General features: G+C 41.9%; 1 protein-coding gene across 3 annotated transcripts in view; it reads right to left on the bottom strand.

Moving 5' to 3' along the window:
* The window catches only part of ARHGAP44 (Rho GTPase activating protein 44), a 180952-nt gene extending 169523 nt beyond the window's left edge, over positions 1 to 11429 (bottom strand). For all 3 annotated transcript variants that reach the window (XM_045824053.1, XM_045824054.1, XM_045824055.1), the window contains exon 1: positions 11039 to 11429. In XM_045824053.1, coding sequence (XP_045680009.1) covers positions 11039 to 11091 — 53 coding nt within the window. In that variant the 5' untranslated portion in view covers positions 11092 to 11429. The remainder of the gene's footprint in view (positions 1 to 11038) is intronic.
* Between the last annotated feature and the right edge of the window lie 5579 nt (positions 11430 to 17008).

Below are 17008 nucleotides of genomic sequence, written 5' to 3'. Positions count from 1 at the left end.
TAAAAATGCCCATAAGTACACAACCCAGTGCTTGAAAACAGGTGACACAGCTGTGGCTTTTGTGGCTGTCCTCTCTCTGGGTTCAGGAAGGGACCACCTCTCCTAAAGTGAGGTATGGGACCATACCACCTAAAGTGAGGTATGGTCAGGTGATTTGCTTCAGTCAATGAAATGTGACTAGAAGTGCAAATGTCAGAGGAAACCTTAGGAGCCAGCATCCGATTCACTACATCCTTACCTACTACATGTGAAACAGATACATGTGGGCCCTTGAAGGGCTACTACCAGCCTCCTAGGTCAGCACTGTAAGCCATGGGGATGTTCAGGGTTTTTGTAACTGCAGAGCGACCTAGACCCTTCTAAGTAATGTAATAACTATTCATCACAATGGATTTAAAATGAGCAGGGCCATTAGTATTATTGATATCTCTAGATGTTTCACATTTGTGACTAAACATAGAAAAATTGGGTTTGATCTAAGAAAACAAGATAAACAGGTATAAATTTCAAGTTATAGTATCAGGAAACTCAGAATATAAATAAGGTTGAACAAATATCTCATGTCAAAGAGACTTTCAATTGCAAAGGAGAGTGATAACAATCATAATTTATTGAGTGCTCATTATTTCCCAGGGGTTATGCTAAAGATATTCTACTGTCTTATTTAACCCTGGCAATAATCCCATCGAGGAGGTGTCCTTCCAGTATGGTAGGATGAGAATTTCTCTTCTCCTCATTACTCCTCTCCCCACTGTGGGAAGGGTTTATTTGAAAAATGCATATATATATGTGTGTGTGTGTATATATATATACTTATATATGTGTGTAGTTATATAAGTTATATAAGTATATATATAACTACGTAGTATATATATAAGTATAGTAATAATTAGTAGTAATTAGTATGTGTATATATACTAATTAGTATGTATGTGTATCTCTCTCTCTCTCTCTCTCTCTATATATATATATATATATGCTAATTTTGAAGTGGATATAAGCAAGAGAAAAGTCTTATCCTAAAGACACCCCCCTCTGAGGGGATCTCTGAGAACCTACAGGCACCCTCCCACAGAGGCAAAGAATGACCTTCTCACAGCTGCACAGCGAAGGGTAGGGCAGGGCAGAGGGGACTGCAGTGAGCAGGAGCTCAGGGAAGATTTCCAAGATAGGCAGTGGGGCATGAGAGAGGTAGCATCCCTGGGTAGTCAACTGTGGCGCAGGCTCCCCATCCCCATCTTCAGCCACATCCGGGGAGCTTGTGACCAGTTCTAGCCAGTGGAATATAAACAAAGGTGATATTTGTAAATTCCAGCCCCAGGCATTTAAGAGCTAATATGCCATCTCTACATTCTCTCTTCACCTTTTGCAGTGACTGAAGCCACATACTGAGACTGGGCAAGGGGGTGGAGGGTGGATGCAGAGTGAATCCCTGAATCACACTGAAATAGAGGTGTCTTTGGGAGACCCCCCCCAACTCATATCACACTCCATGCACGTATAAAATAAACTTCTGTGTTAAACCACCAAGGTTCTGGAGCTCATGTGTTACCATAGCAGAGACTAACCTATCCTGACTAATAGAACATGGAAGAGTAAAGACTAGAAAAAGAATAAAATGAGCCCAAAGAAGTTAGGAGGAATTAATTTTTAATTAAAATTTTAAGAAGCAATATTATTTTGTTTTAGTTGAATGTAAACTGCAATGGTAAATTGATAAAGAGACTGATAATCCCAACAGCCATTAAAATTTTTTTAAAGCAGAATTTACTATGAGTAGAGCTAAAGAGAAAGAATTTAAAAAAAGAATAGATTAAACCTAAACCTAAGAGCTGATTCCACAGAATGTGGGGAAGAAGACAGTCTGGCAAAGCTAGTTATGGTGAAAAAGAGAGAAATGCAAATTAAAATGATACAGGAGATACAACTCAAATATATATATATATATATATATATATATATATATATATATTCAAATAGATTCTATTAAATTTAACATCATAATAAAATAAATGTTTTTCTATATAACATGTTACTTAAATGACTCTGGAAAAGATGGAAAGCATAAATAATTTAGTAACCACTAAGAAATTGGGAAAACAATCAAAACCACCTCCAAAAAAAGTCCTGGAAAAGTTGTTTCCAACTTTCAAAGAACTACTAATTCTTTACCTCATCATTATATAGAAAAAGTAAGAAGTGGACAATTCATTTTACACTGTTGTCAAAATTTGACAAGTATAGCAAAAGAAAAATAAATATTTTTCATGAATACTAAATGATGCTCTCATGTATGAATACTAAATAAAAATCTAAATAAAAAAACAATAAATTAAATCTAGCAGAATATTTAAAAAATTAACAAACCATATTCAAGCAAGATTGATTGCAGGAAAACAAGGAGAGCTCAATATTAGCAAATCATTAAAGTTCAAGGATCTAGCACACAAGCTCCTCGTGGGTAGGAACTCTATCGCTGATGTAGCCTCAGCACAGAAAACACTGCCTAGAACACAGTAAATGCTCGATACATATTTATGGCATAATTACTGAGTGAATGTATTAATAAATAAAGAAGGAAAAACATATGATTATCTTTAAAGACCATGATAATATAATCAAATTTTCTTTGGCATCAAAGAAAAACTTAAAGTAAAATAATAAAATTATGCATTATGTAACATGATTAAAAACCAAAATCTCTCACCCTGGCCAGGTGCTCACTTGGTTGGAGCATTGTCCCATAAACTGAAAGGTCACAGGTTCAATTCCCAGTCACGGCACATGCCTAGGTTGCCAGTTTGGTCCCCAGTCAGGGGCACATATGAGAGGCAACCAGTTGATGTTTCTCTCTTACATCAATGTTTTTTCTCTTTTCTCTCCCTCTCTCTCTCCTTCCTGTCCCCTCTCTCTTAAAAAAACAAAAACAAAAACAAAAACAAACAGTAAACATGTCCTTGATTGAGGATAAAAACAAAAAAAAATCTCTCAAATAAATTATCATGCATTTCCATGGAGGATAATAAGATGACATGGATGCCCACATATTGTCACATATTTTAACATTGTCCTACAAGTCCTAGACAACACAATTAGGGAAGAAAATAAAATAAATACAAAATACTGGAGAGAAAGAAGCAAAATTATTGTTTGCAGAAAATGTGATTATCTACCTAAAAAAATCCAATAGACTCAACTTTTCAAAAAGTACTTAAGCCTGACAGAAGTGGCACAGTTGGCTGGAGCATTGTTTGTAGACTGAAAGGTTGAAGGTCTGGTCCCCAGTCAGGGTGTGTACAAGAGGCAACCAATCAATGTTTCTCTCTTGCAAAGGTGTTTCTCTCCCTGTCTTTCTCCCTCCTTCCTCTGTCTCTAAAAAATCAAAAATCATGTCCTCAGATGAGGATAAAAAAATTGCTAAGAACAAAAACAAAATTACACAGTAAATGAACACAAACTATTTCATAGGATAATAAACAGACTCAAGTAAACATACTCTATTGCCGGAGGGAAAGAATTCTCATTATATTCAATGTTGTAAAAGTGTCCATTTTCCATCTTAATATATATACATTTTTTTTAAAATACTGAAGAAGAATAAACAAATGAGAATAGGCAAGAAAATACCATCAGCTCTCATTGATAAAGGAACAATTTATTGATTAGCTATGAGTCAGGCACGGCCAGATCCTTGGGCAAATTTGGTGAGTTCCAACTGCCACATGAAGGAGCTGCCCTTGATGAAACTGGGAAGAGGGGCCCAGACTGACTCCATTGCTCCTCCCACCCAAAGCACAGGACAAAGCAACCCACTGCACTCACCTGTACAGTGGAGCCCACCTCAAATTCCTGCCACAACTGACAGACGTGTCAGGAGAACAAACCAGAAAGCCCAGAAATAGATACAAACAGGTGAAATTGTTTAGTACATGATGATGGTGGGTATGAATTATATTATTCAATTTGATAGTAGGGTAAGTGTTTAATCTTTTAAAAAACCATAAATGTGACATCTAAGTCATATGGTACACCAAAATTAATAACTGATGAATTAAAGATCTGATGGTAAAATGAAATGACATAAATGGTCATGAAACTGTATAAATATTTATGTAATCTTGGGCTGAGAACAGTGTTCCCAAGTATAACATTTAAACACAAACTGTAAAGTGATAGACTAGAGATCACAAAATATTGTAAAATTTTAAAACAAAATATAAAAAATTACAGGGAACTGTATGTGGCATATGACAAAGCACACCCATATATACTTATTAAAAATTACCTAAAAATCAATAAGAAAACTGAAACATGACTTTAAGAAAAGTGGGGCAAAGACATGCAGGCAATTCAGAAAATGCAACAAATGTCCAGTAAACATTAAAAATGCTCAATTACACTAGAAATTAAAAGAGGAGAAAGGAGAGCTTTTTGTTTTCATTCATGGAATTAACAAAGTTGTAATATTAGTTGCTGTTGGGGTTGGGAGAAGAACTGACAATTCTACTGAGGATGGAAATATGTGTGTTCATATATACAAAATATACACTCACATGGTTGTAAAACTCACATACTCTTTGACTCAGCAAGTTCACTTCTAAGGTTCATCCCAAGACAGCAAACCCGCGATAAATATTTGCTGCATGATTAGCCAGAGCAAAGCCATTGGCTATAATGGACTATTACATGGCCTTGAAAATGATGCTGTAGAGGTATAGTTATTGATATGGAATGATAGTTAAGATATTATATAAAGGAAAAAAGCAGATTGGAAACAATATACACAGTACTGTCCCTATCTCTTTAAAAAATATAGATGCCTATTACAAACTTAGAAGACTATATTCACAATATGAACTGTAGTCTCTGCATAATGAGATTATTGGTTATCTTTTTTCTTTTTGTCCATCCATAAGTTTATAACTTTTCTACAATAAACAAATATCACTTATGTAACAAAAAAGAAAGTTAAAAAAAGTAAATTGAATTCTGTGGGAAAATAAACATTTATCCTAAAAATAAACTCTGGAAGTTGGAAAACGAAAGCAAAAACATCTGCTTCCTGGACAGAGAGGATGGTTTTAAATTGCTAGAGAGAGATGCACTCCGTGAGGGCAGCGGTGTTCCAAGCGCCAGCTCACTCAGGAGCCCTGCACCCAGCAGAAGAGCCCCAACCACCCTGCTCTCTCCCCACCTTCCATCTGACTTACAACTGACTCTGTGCATTGCTAAAGCATAATTGTATTATTTGCTCTCATTATCGAAATAGCATTAGAAATAGCCTTTTTGGATTATTAATAAAAAAGGTATTTACTAATCTCCTCTAAAAGGTACAACCATACATTAAATTACTATTTTACTCAATGGCTACTGATTTACTTTTTCTAGAGGAAAAAAAATGGCTTTTATTACCCATCATGAAAAACTATTAATGGATACTGATAAATTTCCTTGGTGGGGGCCAAGTGGGAGGGAAGTCAGTAACTGCTGTGGAAGAGAATGGCTCCCTCACAATGACTTGCAGGTCTAGGACACCCGAATTCTGTAGGAAATCCAGGCAGCCTCAGGCTGACTGCTGCGTGCAGCCCAGCAGAGTCTGACAGCAGGCAGATCTGCATAGTGAGGGGCTTAGAAAACGAGCAAAGAATATTCTCTCCAGATTTGCTAGCCCCTTCATCACTCAGTGAGTACAGTCTGTTACCTCTCACACATACACACCACAGCAGGTGGCAGGATACAGCTTCCATAAAACTCTAATGAAAAGCTTCACTCTGAGCCCTAATAAACATCCCCAGTGGTCTTCCGGGGACAGGTTTGGGCCTGCCCAGCCCTGCTGGGCTAACAGGAAGACATGGCAGGGCCTGTGTTGGTCTGACAGGGTCAGTGCACTGTCAGGAACATGGCAGGGGGAAAGGAAGCAGTCCAATGGCTAATGTGGAATTGGTTCTGCCTTTTCCTTGATGTCCTATAGACCAGGTCATGGCTTAAGGAGGCCTGCTGAGAGGCAGGGCAGTGTCTCAGGGAAACCTTCAAGGAAAAGGTCCTCACTGGCTGCTGTCAGCTGCTTTGGCCTGAGCAAAAGTGTCTGCAGCACTGGCACTTGTAAAGGCTGCTGCATCCTCAGCAGCTATCTCCAGCCCACGGGCCAATGCCTGGACCCTGCAACTGCATCCTGGGAGCTGCAGAGCAGCAGTGATGCTCAGCCAACTTGTGTACAGGAAACCAAGCCCGCTTGTTGTTGCCTGCTGCTGAGCAGTCTAGGAATGGGAAAGAGGCTCTGCAGACAATACTTTGTCTTCCACTCCCCAACTCATAGCCTCTAAAACCAAATAATCCAACCCAACCTGCCCTGCTCCCCCTCCCACACTTCCATAGCTCCTGGCCTACTGTCAGACACATGGAATATAACCAGTTTTTTGCACAAGAGCATAGAACCCATTTACAGGTAATGGCTATTGGAATCAGTGTCTACAAAGCCCTTGAAATTTAGGCCAACATTTTTGAAGGACTGAATGGGCAAGCAGAAGAGGAAAATGAAAATGAACTTCATCAAGCATTGGTTGAGTACTTGGTATAACCCGGGTGCCCTTTGACCTCGTAAGTGCCCTCTAGGGTGGGGGCTGATGTGACCCCTGCTATGCAGGTTGAAAACAATATTCTCCTCACCAGATCAAAGTGACTATTTTACTTCCCTTTTCTCTTTCACTTACAGGTCTTGAAATTCCAGCTCAGGGTTTTAGTCTACTCAACACAAACCAAATGCCACTTCCAAGTAAAACATTGTATGCCTTTCAGGGTGCTTCTCACTCCAGCAACTAATGAACTCTTGAAGGTAACAAAAAATGTGCCATAAATCAGGCATGAACTAATTCTTCCCTTAAATTTTGCTCTATCCTTCCAAAGTACAGCTGTGCCTCCCTTTTCTGAAACCCTATTCCCACTACCAAATGAAAGAGGCACAGTGTCAGGAGCCTCTCCCATCTTTGAACAGCTTTGTACCACTTCCCCATATATACGTGGATCTTTTGCCCACTCATTCATTCAGTTGCCCATGAATTTCAGAGAACCTGAATTTCAGGCACTAAGGCAGTTGCCCCTGCCTGCAAGGAGCTTAAAGTCTAGTAAGAAAGATAAATAATAAATATTACAATATGATATAACAATATTGTGCCTTTATAATACAGATTCCAAGAGTTCTCTATTGCAATATTCTGCACTGCAATATTCTCAAAACCAGAGCAGTACATGGCCCACAACAAGCATCCAAAAAATATTCACTGAATGAATGAATGAATGAATGAGTGAACAGTGCATGCCATAGAGCATATAACATAATATGAGAATAATAGTTATGACATCTGCCCAAAGATACTTGAAGCTACTACATAATAAGCACTTCGCAGTGCTGAGCACTGTTAGGCACTTTGTAGAGGTAACCTCACATCACCACTGTCACAGTTACCACACCACCACAGTAAATGTCTTAGTCCTCCCATTCTGCAGATGAGGGAAGAGATGTGCATAGAGTTAAGCTCAAGGTCCTATAGTCAGTAAGCAACAAACCAGATCTGTCCCACCCAAAAGCCCATGCTGCTCCGAACCATTAGGCACACAGCGGCCCAGTCTTGAAGGGCCAGGGCATGCTTCCCAAAGGACGGAAAAACGTGAAGGGCCAGGAAGAGGAAAGTTCAAAGGAGGATGGTGAGCAAAGGCTAGAGAAGCAGACCAAAGAGGACATGAAACTTTTTCCAGTTAAATGTAATGGATCTTATAAACTCTTTTCACAATTGCTGATATCCTCTCTACCAGATGTGAGCACTTCAAGGGAACATTCTGAACTCCACAGAGTGCATTCAAGCTCAGCAATTACATTGTGAAAGTGACTGGATCCCAACCCCAGCAGTTTTATATTCAGAATTCAGAACCTATAACTTGTAGAAGGGGACCAGGAGATGAACCATGGGCAGGAGCGGCCTTCAAGCCCACCTGTCTTCTCTAAAGAGAGGAAAAGTCCTTACTTCAAAGACATGTAAGGACCAGAGGGTCCTTACAAGACATGTAAGGACCAGAGGGTCCTTACATGTCTTTGTAAGCCAGTGGCTTGCTCAAGCAACTTCATAAAGTAACCTACCAATTCCACACTTAAATCCCAAACTTCCAATCCTGTTGCTTCTATTTCAGGGGAAAAGGGGAAGGGTTTACAGGAACAAGTATAAGGGACACATGGATAAAAACTAGGGGGTGGGTGGAAATGGGAGGGAGGAGGGGTGGGCTGTGTGGGTGGGTTGGGTTGGTAGTAAAAGATAGAAAATTATACTGCAACAACAATTAAAATAAAATTTAAAAAAAGGAAAAAAATTAAGAAGCAATGTTAGAATCATGCCGCGCTACATTCTCAATAAGATATAGTAAATGCTGCCCCTTTTATTTACCCACATGGATCCTACCAGTAAACTGTTTGAATCTTGTCAATAAACACAAATTGAGCACCAACTATCTATAAGGCATTGTGCTATATACACTGAGCATACATTGGTGATCAATGCATTCTAGTGGGGGCAAACAGACAAGAAAAGAAACAAATGAAAAATAAGAGCATTTCAAAGAGGAATGAGTGCTGGAATGAAAATGAACAGGAGGATGGGCTAGAGAGAAAATGGGGTAGGACAGCCTCTCAAAGGCCTTAGAGCTAAGACTGGGTGATGCGGAAGAGGTACACAGGAAGAACACATCCTCAGCCAGACAGGGATGTGGGGAGACAGCAAACATAAAGCCCCCAGATGGAAATGAGCCTGGTATGCTTGGGGCAGGGCAGGCCATTGGGGCTCAAGCACAGTGAAGGAGAAGCAGGTGGAACAGAATGAATGTGAAAAGACAAAGAGGGGTCAAGTCAAATAGGCCACTGGAGATATTTGGGACATGAGACGCCACTGGAGGCTTTTAACCAGCAAAGTAACATGAACTGATTTTTGCTGTAGAAGGTCCCTCTGAATGGCATTAAAATGGACACATAGTAGTGATACACAATAGTGAACGGGCCCTCACTTGACCTGGCACATGACACAACAGATGCCACCCAGTAAAGATAATTTATGCACATGCCAGCACCCACCAGAGTCCCAATAAACAAGTGGAAGGTAACTCTTGGTGACCAGCTGCTTGGACTTCCGAGAATATGCTTTCAAATAAGTAAGACCACTTATTCTAAAATTCAACGTCCCCTCTCCCTTTGTCATTCCTTCCACAGACAAAGATAAAAGTTTTATGCCCAAGGCTCGCAAATCTTACCACTTCTAAACAAGTCCTGAAAAGAGACAGAAGAGTCGTGTTTTGAGGCCAGGGAGGGAGCACAAACACATTCCAATTCCAGCACTGAACTGAAACGCCAAGACCCAGAGAGACCAGCAAACCAAGTCTATAGTCAAAAGCCTACTGATCACTTGGCTGGTCTGATGTGATGACTGATGCCAGCCTGCAGGGGGACATAGAAGTCAAGACGGTAATAAAGACCAGCTCAACCGTATCTGCTAAACCACCTAAACAGCAAAACACTATTTCAGCATCCAACACATCAAAAGGCAACCCACATGAGGCTATATCTGTAGCAAGATCATGCCAGAAACCTGGGCTAATCTGACTCTGCTATTCATAAATTCTGTCATGTTAGAGCGCATGTGTTTGGGAAAGGAAATGCATTCAAGTCCATTTTAGACATGGTAACTTGGAAGCCATCTGCAGTCCCTGGAAGCATAAGAAGTCACCACATGCCCTGCCCTCAAATGCCCACTGTAATTAGGGCAGTGTGCTTACGTGGGAATTCAGTGCCCCCTATTACTCAGGGATGTCCCCACCCTCACCCTACCAGACACTAGCTCAGGATCCACTTCCCAACCAAGAAAGGTATTTGGTTTCTTAGCAGACCTAGTGGAGAGTCCTTGAGGTGTTGAGCTTGCACTTTAATTGCACCCAAGGCTGAGTTCTCTGCTTTCCACTGGCTTTAGAACTGCACACCTGAATTCCTTTGCCACAGCAGCTACAGAAATCCCTCTCCAGGCAGAAGATGGATGAAAAATCCCTTCAACCCAACAATCCTGTGTTCAGAGCATGTCTAGTTTTGGAAGAGACCCATCAGAATCCTTATGTAACATGCATGTATGTTGGCACCCTGCAGAGCTGCTCCTGTAGACACTGGCCCAGATGCAGCCCATTTTCACTGTGGTGACAGTAGACTGGGTCTTGCAGTTTCCTAGGGCCTGGCTCTTTCCGATTGTAGGGATTCTGTCCCCCTCCCTTACCTGGCTGTGATCCTCTGCTTATCTCATCTTCCTGAGGAGTTGGGCCTCCCATTCTGCAGCCTCTCTCCCTCCGCTGAAAACAGTCTTAGGACCAGCTGACAGCAGCGCCATTCCACCAGCACCAGCACCAGCACCTTCCCTGCCCCCATCCCCGCCCCCCCCCCCACACCTCTTCGGATCCTCTCTCCACCACCTAATGCCTTGACAAACCTAGCCAGGAAAGAGATCCCGAATCTTGTACAGTCACAGTCCCTGAAAACAAACACGGCAGGAGGGAGGCTCAGCTCTGCCAAGCCGACCAGGCCCAACACTTGCCCTAGACCCCTGAGAAGCCCTGAACTCGGCGCAGGGGAGGAATACTTGGGGTGCGACTGCAGCTCGGCTGCCTCCAGCACAATCAGAGCAAACACCTGTTTCCAGGAAGCTTTATGAGCAAAGGGAGCAGAGAGTCCCAGAAAAAAGGCAGGGAGGACGAGGTGAAGGGGCAGCTGGGGACGCAGGTAAAGGATGCGTCACACTTTGCGCTTGGCAGCCAGAGCCCGGGAGCAGCAGGCAGAGCGTGAGAAAGACTCCGGGGTCTGGGAAGTTCAGAGAGGAAGGGTCGCGCCCGCCAGCGGCACTTCGACAGCGCCCGCCTGCATGGAAAAAGGACACGAGGCCCGACGAGCTCCATCACCTGCGCGTCCCGGCGAATGCAGCCTCGCAGGAGCGCACGGGCCCGCGGCTGCCAGCGGGTGACCTACCTGCCCACCGTCTGGTTGGCCAGCTGGCGCATGCGATTGAACTGCTTCTTCATTGTGGCCCCGCTGCCGCGCTAGCCCGGGAGCAGACGAAAAACGGAGCAGCCCGGAGCCCACCGCAGGGTTACATGGCTCCCGTGCTGAGCCTCCCGGGCGACGGCGGCGGCACTGCGGAGCCTCCGGGAGCCTCTGGCCCGTGAGCGGCTCCCTCCCGAGGGCACCACCGCCTACTCCTCCTCCCGCTGCGGAGCCTGCTGGTGCATCCTCCTCACGCGCTCCCCGGCGCCTTCATAGTAAAGCCCGGGGTCCCCTTGAGCGCCCTCCAGGTCTGCTGGGCTGTCCACCCCTAGCCCCAGTCCCGCGCTGGGACCCGGGAGTCTCCAGCAAGCTGGCGGGTCCGCTGGCGGGTGGTCCCCGTTGCGCCTGTGCGGACGATGCCGTGCATTCTGGGACTTGTAGTTTCGTGCCCCCGTGCCCACCTTCCCTCTGACCAAAGTTTGCAAGTACAGTGGGATGAGGAGGTAGCAGAAGGCTGTGTCCCCAAGAGCTTTGCACTTTAAGAAAGAAACATTTTCCTACATTAAAGAACTAGGACTACAAGAGCAAAAATAGTGAGCATCTGTCTTTCGCTGTATTTTAAGTGAATGTGAGGCATTGATGTTTTGGATTCACAGGAAGATTTATGCTAGAACGTACATAGCTCATGAAATTGCATAAGGCCACCTGATTAATGTTAAGGCACGAGGTTAAGCTTGGGACACAGGGGTTGATGGGCAGATTTTGAATCAGTCTTGGTATGCATCCCAGAAGGTTGAATCTAAATTTTCAACAAACCCAATAGGTAACCAGAAGTCAATATAGTAGGATATAAGTGAGAGTGTCATCGCACCTGTGGGCCATTTTGACTGGGACAACCTCCATGAATGGCTTAGATTCCAGTCTCAAAGCTAACCACATCTCCCATCCACCCCAGGAGACCAGGGCCATCAAGCTGTGGCAGGCCTGGAGTGTTCTACACAGCAGCATCCCTTTGGTATCCGTTGGCTCTCTGAAAAGGGGTTGTAACTTTCTGCAGGCTCAGTCCATAGGAAAATACAGGTAACAGCAATTAGGTTTTGCCATTATCTATCAAGTGAGAGCAGTATTGTTGAGTGATAGGGGCTTTGGATAAAACAGACAGGAGTTCACATATTAAAAGTCTAAATACCAATTGTATAACCTTAGGAAAAAATTGCATAACCTCCCTATGCCTCAGGTTTCTCACCTCTAATAGAGAAATAATACTACTCAATAGATGGAACAGATAGAGAACTATTTTTTAAATTACCAATAATCTAGTAACATAAATTTCTATGTAGTATATTATGTCATATTCACTTACTGCAAATGTAATTATAGTCAGCATAATAGAAACATGCTATACCTTCAACAGAATTACTAATCTGAAAAGTGAAAGGACTTTTTTTGAAATGGGATATTTTGCATGTGTTGATGGTAGCTGCAAGATGTCCTACATATGGCTGTAAGTCTCCTGCTGGCCAGCTGAACAAAAGATGGTTTGAGGCATGTCTTGGATGAATGAACACGAAATCTTTAATTAATTGTGAATTTAGCCTCTGCTTATTAGGTCAGGCAGTTCTAGCCAATTAATAAGTGAAGGCATTTTTTTTGCTCTTAACCAACTATAATGTCAATTTAATTATTATGCAAACTGAAATTATTTCCATTTTGAGATTTTTTTTTAAATCAAGGCATAGTATGAACGGCACTGTGTGACTTCTAGAACTGCAATGTCTAAAATAGTAGCCACCAACTATCTGTGGCTATTGCAAATTAAATTAATTAAAGTTAAACAAAATGTAAAACTTGGTTCCTCGGTCACTGTAGCCACATCTTAAGTGCTCAGTAGTCACACATAGTTAGGGGCTGCTGTGTTGGATGGCACTAGTCCTTGAGGACTCTGGCAGACAACTCCAGTGTCATGCCAGCCTCTGCCTTCACTCCCAAGATATTTTAGTTCTCAAAGGGAAATCTCTGCCCCTCCACAAAAGATAGCCCACCTTGCTAGAGTGCGGTCCAATAATATTTTATGAACCAATGGCTTCTTCCCATAGTTACTGTTCTCCAATAACCTTTTCCTTTATTCAGGAAGCAGCCAGCTTTCCACCCCAGGGAAGGGATGACAGTGCAAAAAAGAGAGAGAGAGGAGTCAAGCCTTCTCTTCATCTTTCAGAGCAGGCTTCAGAAATGCATGTGAAAGAGAAGGGTTTTGAGTTTCAAGAATATGGGCTTTGAAATTTTAATAGCCTATACCATAAATAGAGTTTGAAGAATATACTATGCTGCCTATTCCAGATGAAGAACCCATGGGCTGTGCGGTGTTGAAGATGAAGAGAGGCAAGTGGGACAGGAAAGAGAGAGGAAAAGTAAAAGATAAATGTGCTGATTTCATTACTGTTCATAAATTCCAAGCCCTCTCCCTATGGGAAGGAATTATACTTCATCTTTCCATTGAGGTCAAGATCAATCCTGTGATTTTCTTTGAACATGAGAATATGCACAAAAGTGCCTTATGCCACTTCTGAACAGAAGTCTTAGGAGTCATTCTGTGGTCCTACCCCCTTTCTTACTCTATCAAGCTAGGGGGCTACTGTGGAGCAGAGTTGTAGCCAACCAGCTGCAGTGAGAAATATACCTTTGTTGTACTCATAAGTCAGAGGTTTGGGGCTTCTTGTTACTGCAGCACAACTGAGTCTAAGCCTACTACTATAGTGGGTATCTCTTAGAAACTGACCTGTACCTTGCACTCACCCATGGTCAAAACTTGGGTTAAGGGCAGGCAGGTTGGAGACAAATATATATTTCAGGGGGATCTGAACACAATAGAGAGTCTTTGCATCACTTCTTCAGTGAAGGCTAGGACCAGCAAAGCCTTCCAAGACATCCTCTGCCTTCTAAGACCTAGGAGCATTAAAAATGTCCATGAGGAGTGCCTTAAGTGCCTACAGCACAGTCCTGTGGTGGCCCCAGACCTCCCTGCACCAGCCCCGTGCACTGATTGGTATGAGTGTGTGCCATGAGGGTTCACAAAAGTACCTGTTGGGATCAAAAGCTATTGGGATCACAGAGGATGAGAATACAGCCATGGCCAAGGAGTGGAATAAAAAGCCCTGAATTACCTGAATTTTAGTTTCTTCCATCAGAATAATAGACTAAAATTAAAATTAAGTGTATTTGAGGAAGGAGGAGGAAAAGGATGACAAATACAATTCTATTTCTTATATACCTGACTTTGACATAGGAGAGGATTACACTTTGTACTTAAATGTTGACCTATTGACCTTAAGTTTTATCACATGACTTGTTTTCACAAACAAAATATAAGCTTATTACTTGCTTCAACAATGTCATACTATTTATTTGAGACAAGATTCTCTTGAAATCTGCTAGCCCATTCAGAAGCCCCCCAGTTAGAGTGGTTTTAGCATCTTCACTCTGAGTCCAAGCATTCACTAGTGCTGCTCTGTCCATCTTGAGAGTCATTACAGACATTTGGTTATTTAATTTTAAATTAAATTAAATAAAGTTAGAAATTTATTTTTCTCAGCTAGACTAGCCACATTTCAAATACCCAATAACCATATGTGGCTCATGGCTACCATGTTAGACAATGTGAAATAAAACTTCTCTGTCACCATAGAAAGTTCTGTTGGATAGCACTGGTCCACAGAACAGAAGTCAGAATAGAGGGTTCAGTGCAAGGGCAAAAACTGAACAAAAGGTGACAAGCTCAGCATAACGATAGCCAGTCATTTGATTTGGCCTCTCCAGGTTACTCTTTTCTCACCTACCACAAGAAGGGCTATAGTATAATATCACTAAGTCATAAGTTTTGAGGAACCAACAAATCCACCAGTCTATTTTCTCAATAAATTGCTGTTGGCCTAGATATCCTTAAACCTTCCAGTATTTAATATGTCTAATATAACATTCAGTGCTACAATGTAACTGAAGGATATTACTTATCCTTTACAGATCCCAATTGCCTTATACCTGCAGGTATCAAACTTACACCATTAAAGGATATCTTTAGTCTGAGGTGTGTGTGTGGGGGGGGTGGAGAAGGGGAGAGCTCTGCCCACAGAGCTCCCTCTGGCCAAAGTAGATGAGAATAATTCTACCAACACATGATCTTCTTGAGGAGGAAAGGCTGACAAGTCTCTCAGAAGAGAAAGACATTCAGCCTCTCTCTCAATGGGCTTTTATTGAGTTTAGCTTGCATAGGGATGCATATCAAAGAAAGGAGGTATGGTTTACAGGTAACATTTCTGGGATCATGGGGGTCCTTTTGAGTCAGGGTCTGGTAGACAGGGTAATACCAACCAGATGTAAAACCATGGAAACAAACTTATTTTGTGCTTGGACCCTTAATATTTAAATTGAAGACATTCTTAGCAAAACAGTTTTCACAAGACTTTATGCATTCTTTCTTATGCTTGATTGTCCCCCACCAGGAACTGCCAGTTTGGCACAGGGCTGTACCCCCACTTTGACATTGTTTCAGGCCTGAATCAGGCTGGGGAAGCAAGGCAGCCAAGAGATTAGGAGATTCTTTATAGATAGAATGAGGACTCAGGCTATGATAAAGCTGAGGGGTGAGGGTTTTTTGTCCCTTCTCCACAATCCCCTAAGTCCTTCCCTGATGGCCCCTTCATGACAGTGCCTGTCTTAGATTGTTCCTTTCTTGAGGAACCTTAACTTGTCATTGACTATCCAGCCATCCTTCAGGGACCAAGCAGGGTGAAGTAAAGGGAACAGAGGCTGTGCCCCTGTGGGGAGGATAAGTTTTGTCTCCTTAGTGGCTTATGGTCCTAAGGTGCCCTAGCTGTAGGGCCTTTTCACCTGTCAGGGGTGGTTACTGCTCCTGAAACCAGGCAGGATGGTTCCCAACACTGAGGTGTCTTTTCAATATGGATGATACATGTTCCCATCTTTGGGCATTATCAACTCCAATTTTTCAGCCTTATCTTGGGCAGAATGTATTTCCTTACCTAGTAACTTTGGACTTGACCATGTGACTGCCTTAGCCAATGGCATGTGGGTAGAAGTGACATGTGCCCTCTTCACATTATGCACTGAGAAGCTTTGTGCATCTTTCTTTTTTTCCCCTTGGATCTCTGTTACCACTGTGAGAAGAGCTTCCTCCAGGGGGCTCCTTGTTTTTCATCTCGGACTCTAGGACAAACGCTTGTGCAGTAGGATCGAAACCGACCACACCTGAAATTAAAGGAGTGATTATTGATCATTAATTTTAGCACTAGTTATTTTAAAGGCTAGCTTAAATGCATAAATCCAAAGATAGGGAAAAAGGAAAAATAAACACAACTTTAGGAAAGATGAGAAGAAAGGATTTAATCACTGATGGAAAAAAATTATGAGAGAATAACTTCACAATTTTATGTTTACTTATTTTAAAATCAACCCTTTTATACCAGGCAAAACATAAATTACTGTAGGTTTTTCAAAAACAGGTAGCAAGCATGAGTAGACCAAAAATGCTGAAGAAGCTGGAAAACTTGTCACAGAACAACACTCCTCAAAGCAGTGTGACCCAGATGGTTTCATGGGCAATTCTTTCAGCCTCTAGGAACAGATAATTCCTCCAGTATTTAAAGTGTTCCAGAGCACAGAAATGAAATGAAACCAATCCCGTTCATGTTATGAAATTGGCCAAACACTATCACCAAACCTGATGAAGATAGCACAGACACAAAGCCAGCAAACTGATACCACTTTTAAGAATAAATGTTAAAATTATTAATAATAAAACTAATTTACTAATAAAATATTATTGAATAAAATCTAACAATTTGTGTGTTTATACATAAATGTACATATATTATAATGGTATTTACTAAAGAATAAATAAACCAAATAAATTGAAAAACAGAACCACATATATTTTTAGTAACC

This window comes from Phyllostomus hastatus, unplaced genomic scaffold (assembly GCF_019186645.2).
Source record: "Phyllostomus hastatus isolate PE091 unplaced genomic scaffold, TTU_PhHast_1.1 phas_scaffold_55, whole genome shotgun sequence".
In the NCBI taxonomy this organism is placed as follows: Eukaryota; Metazoa; Chordata; class Mammalia; order Chiroptera; family Phyllostomidae; genus Phyllostomus; species Phyllostomus hastatus.
The sequence above is the reverse complement of the archived record's forward strand: the minus strand, read 5'-3'. Positions and strand labels throughout refer to the sequence as shown.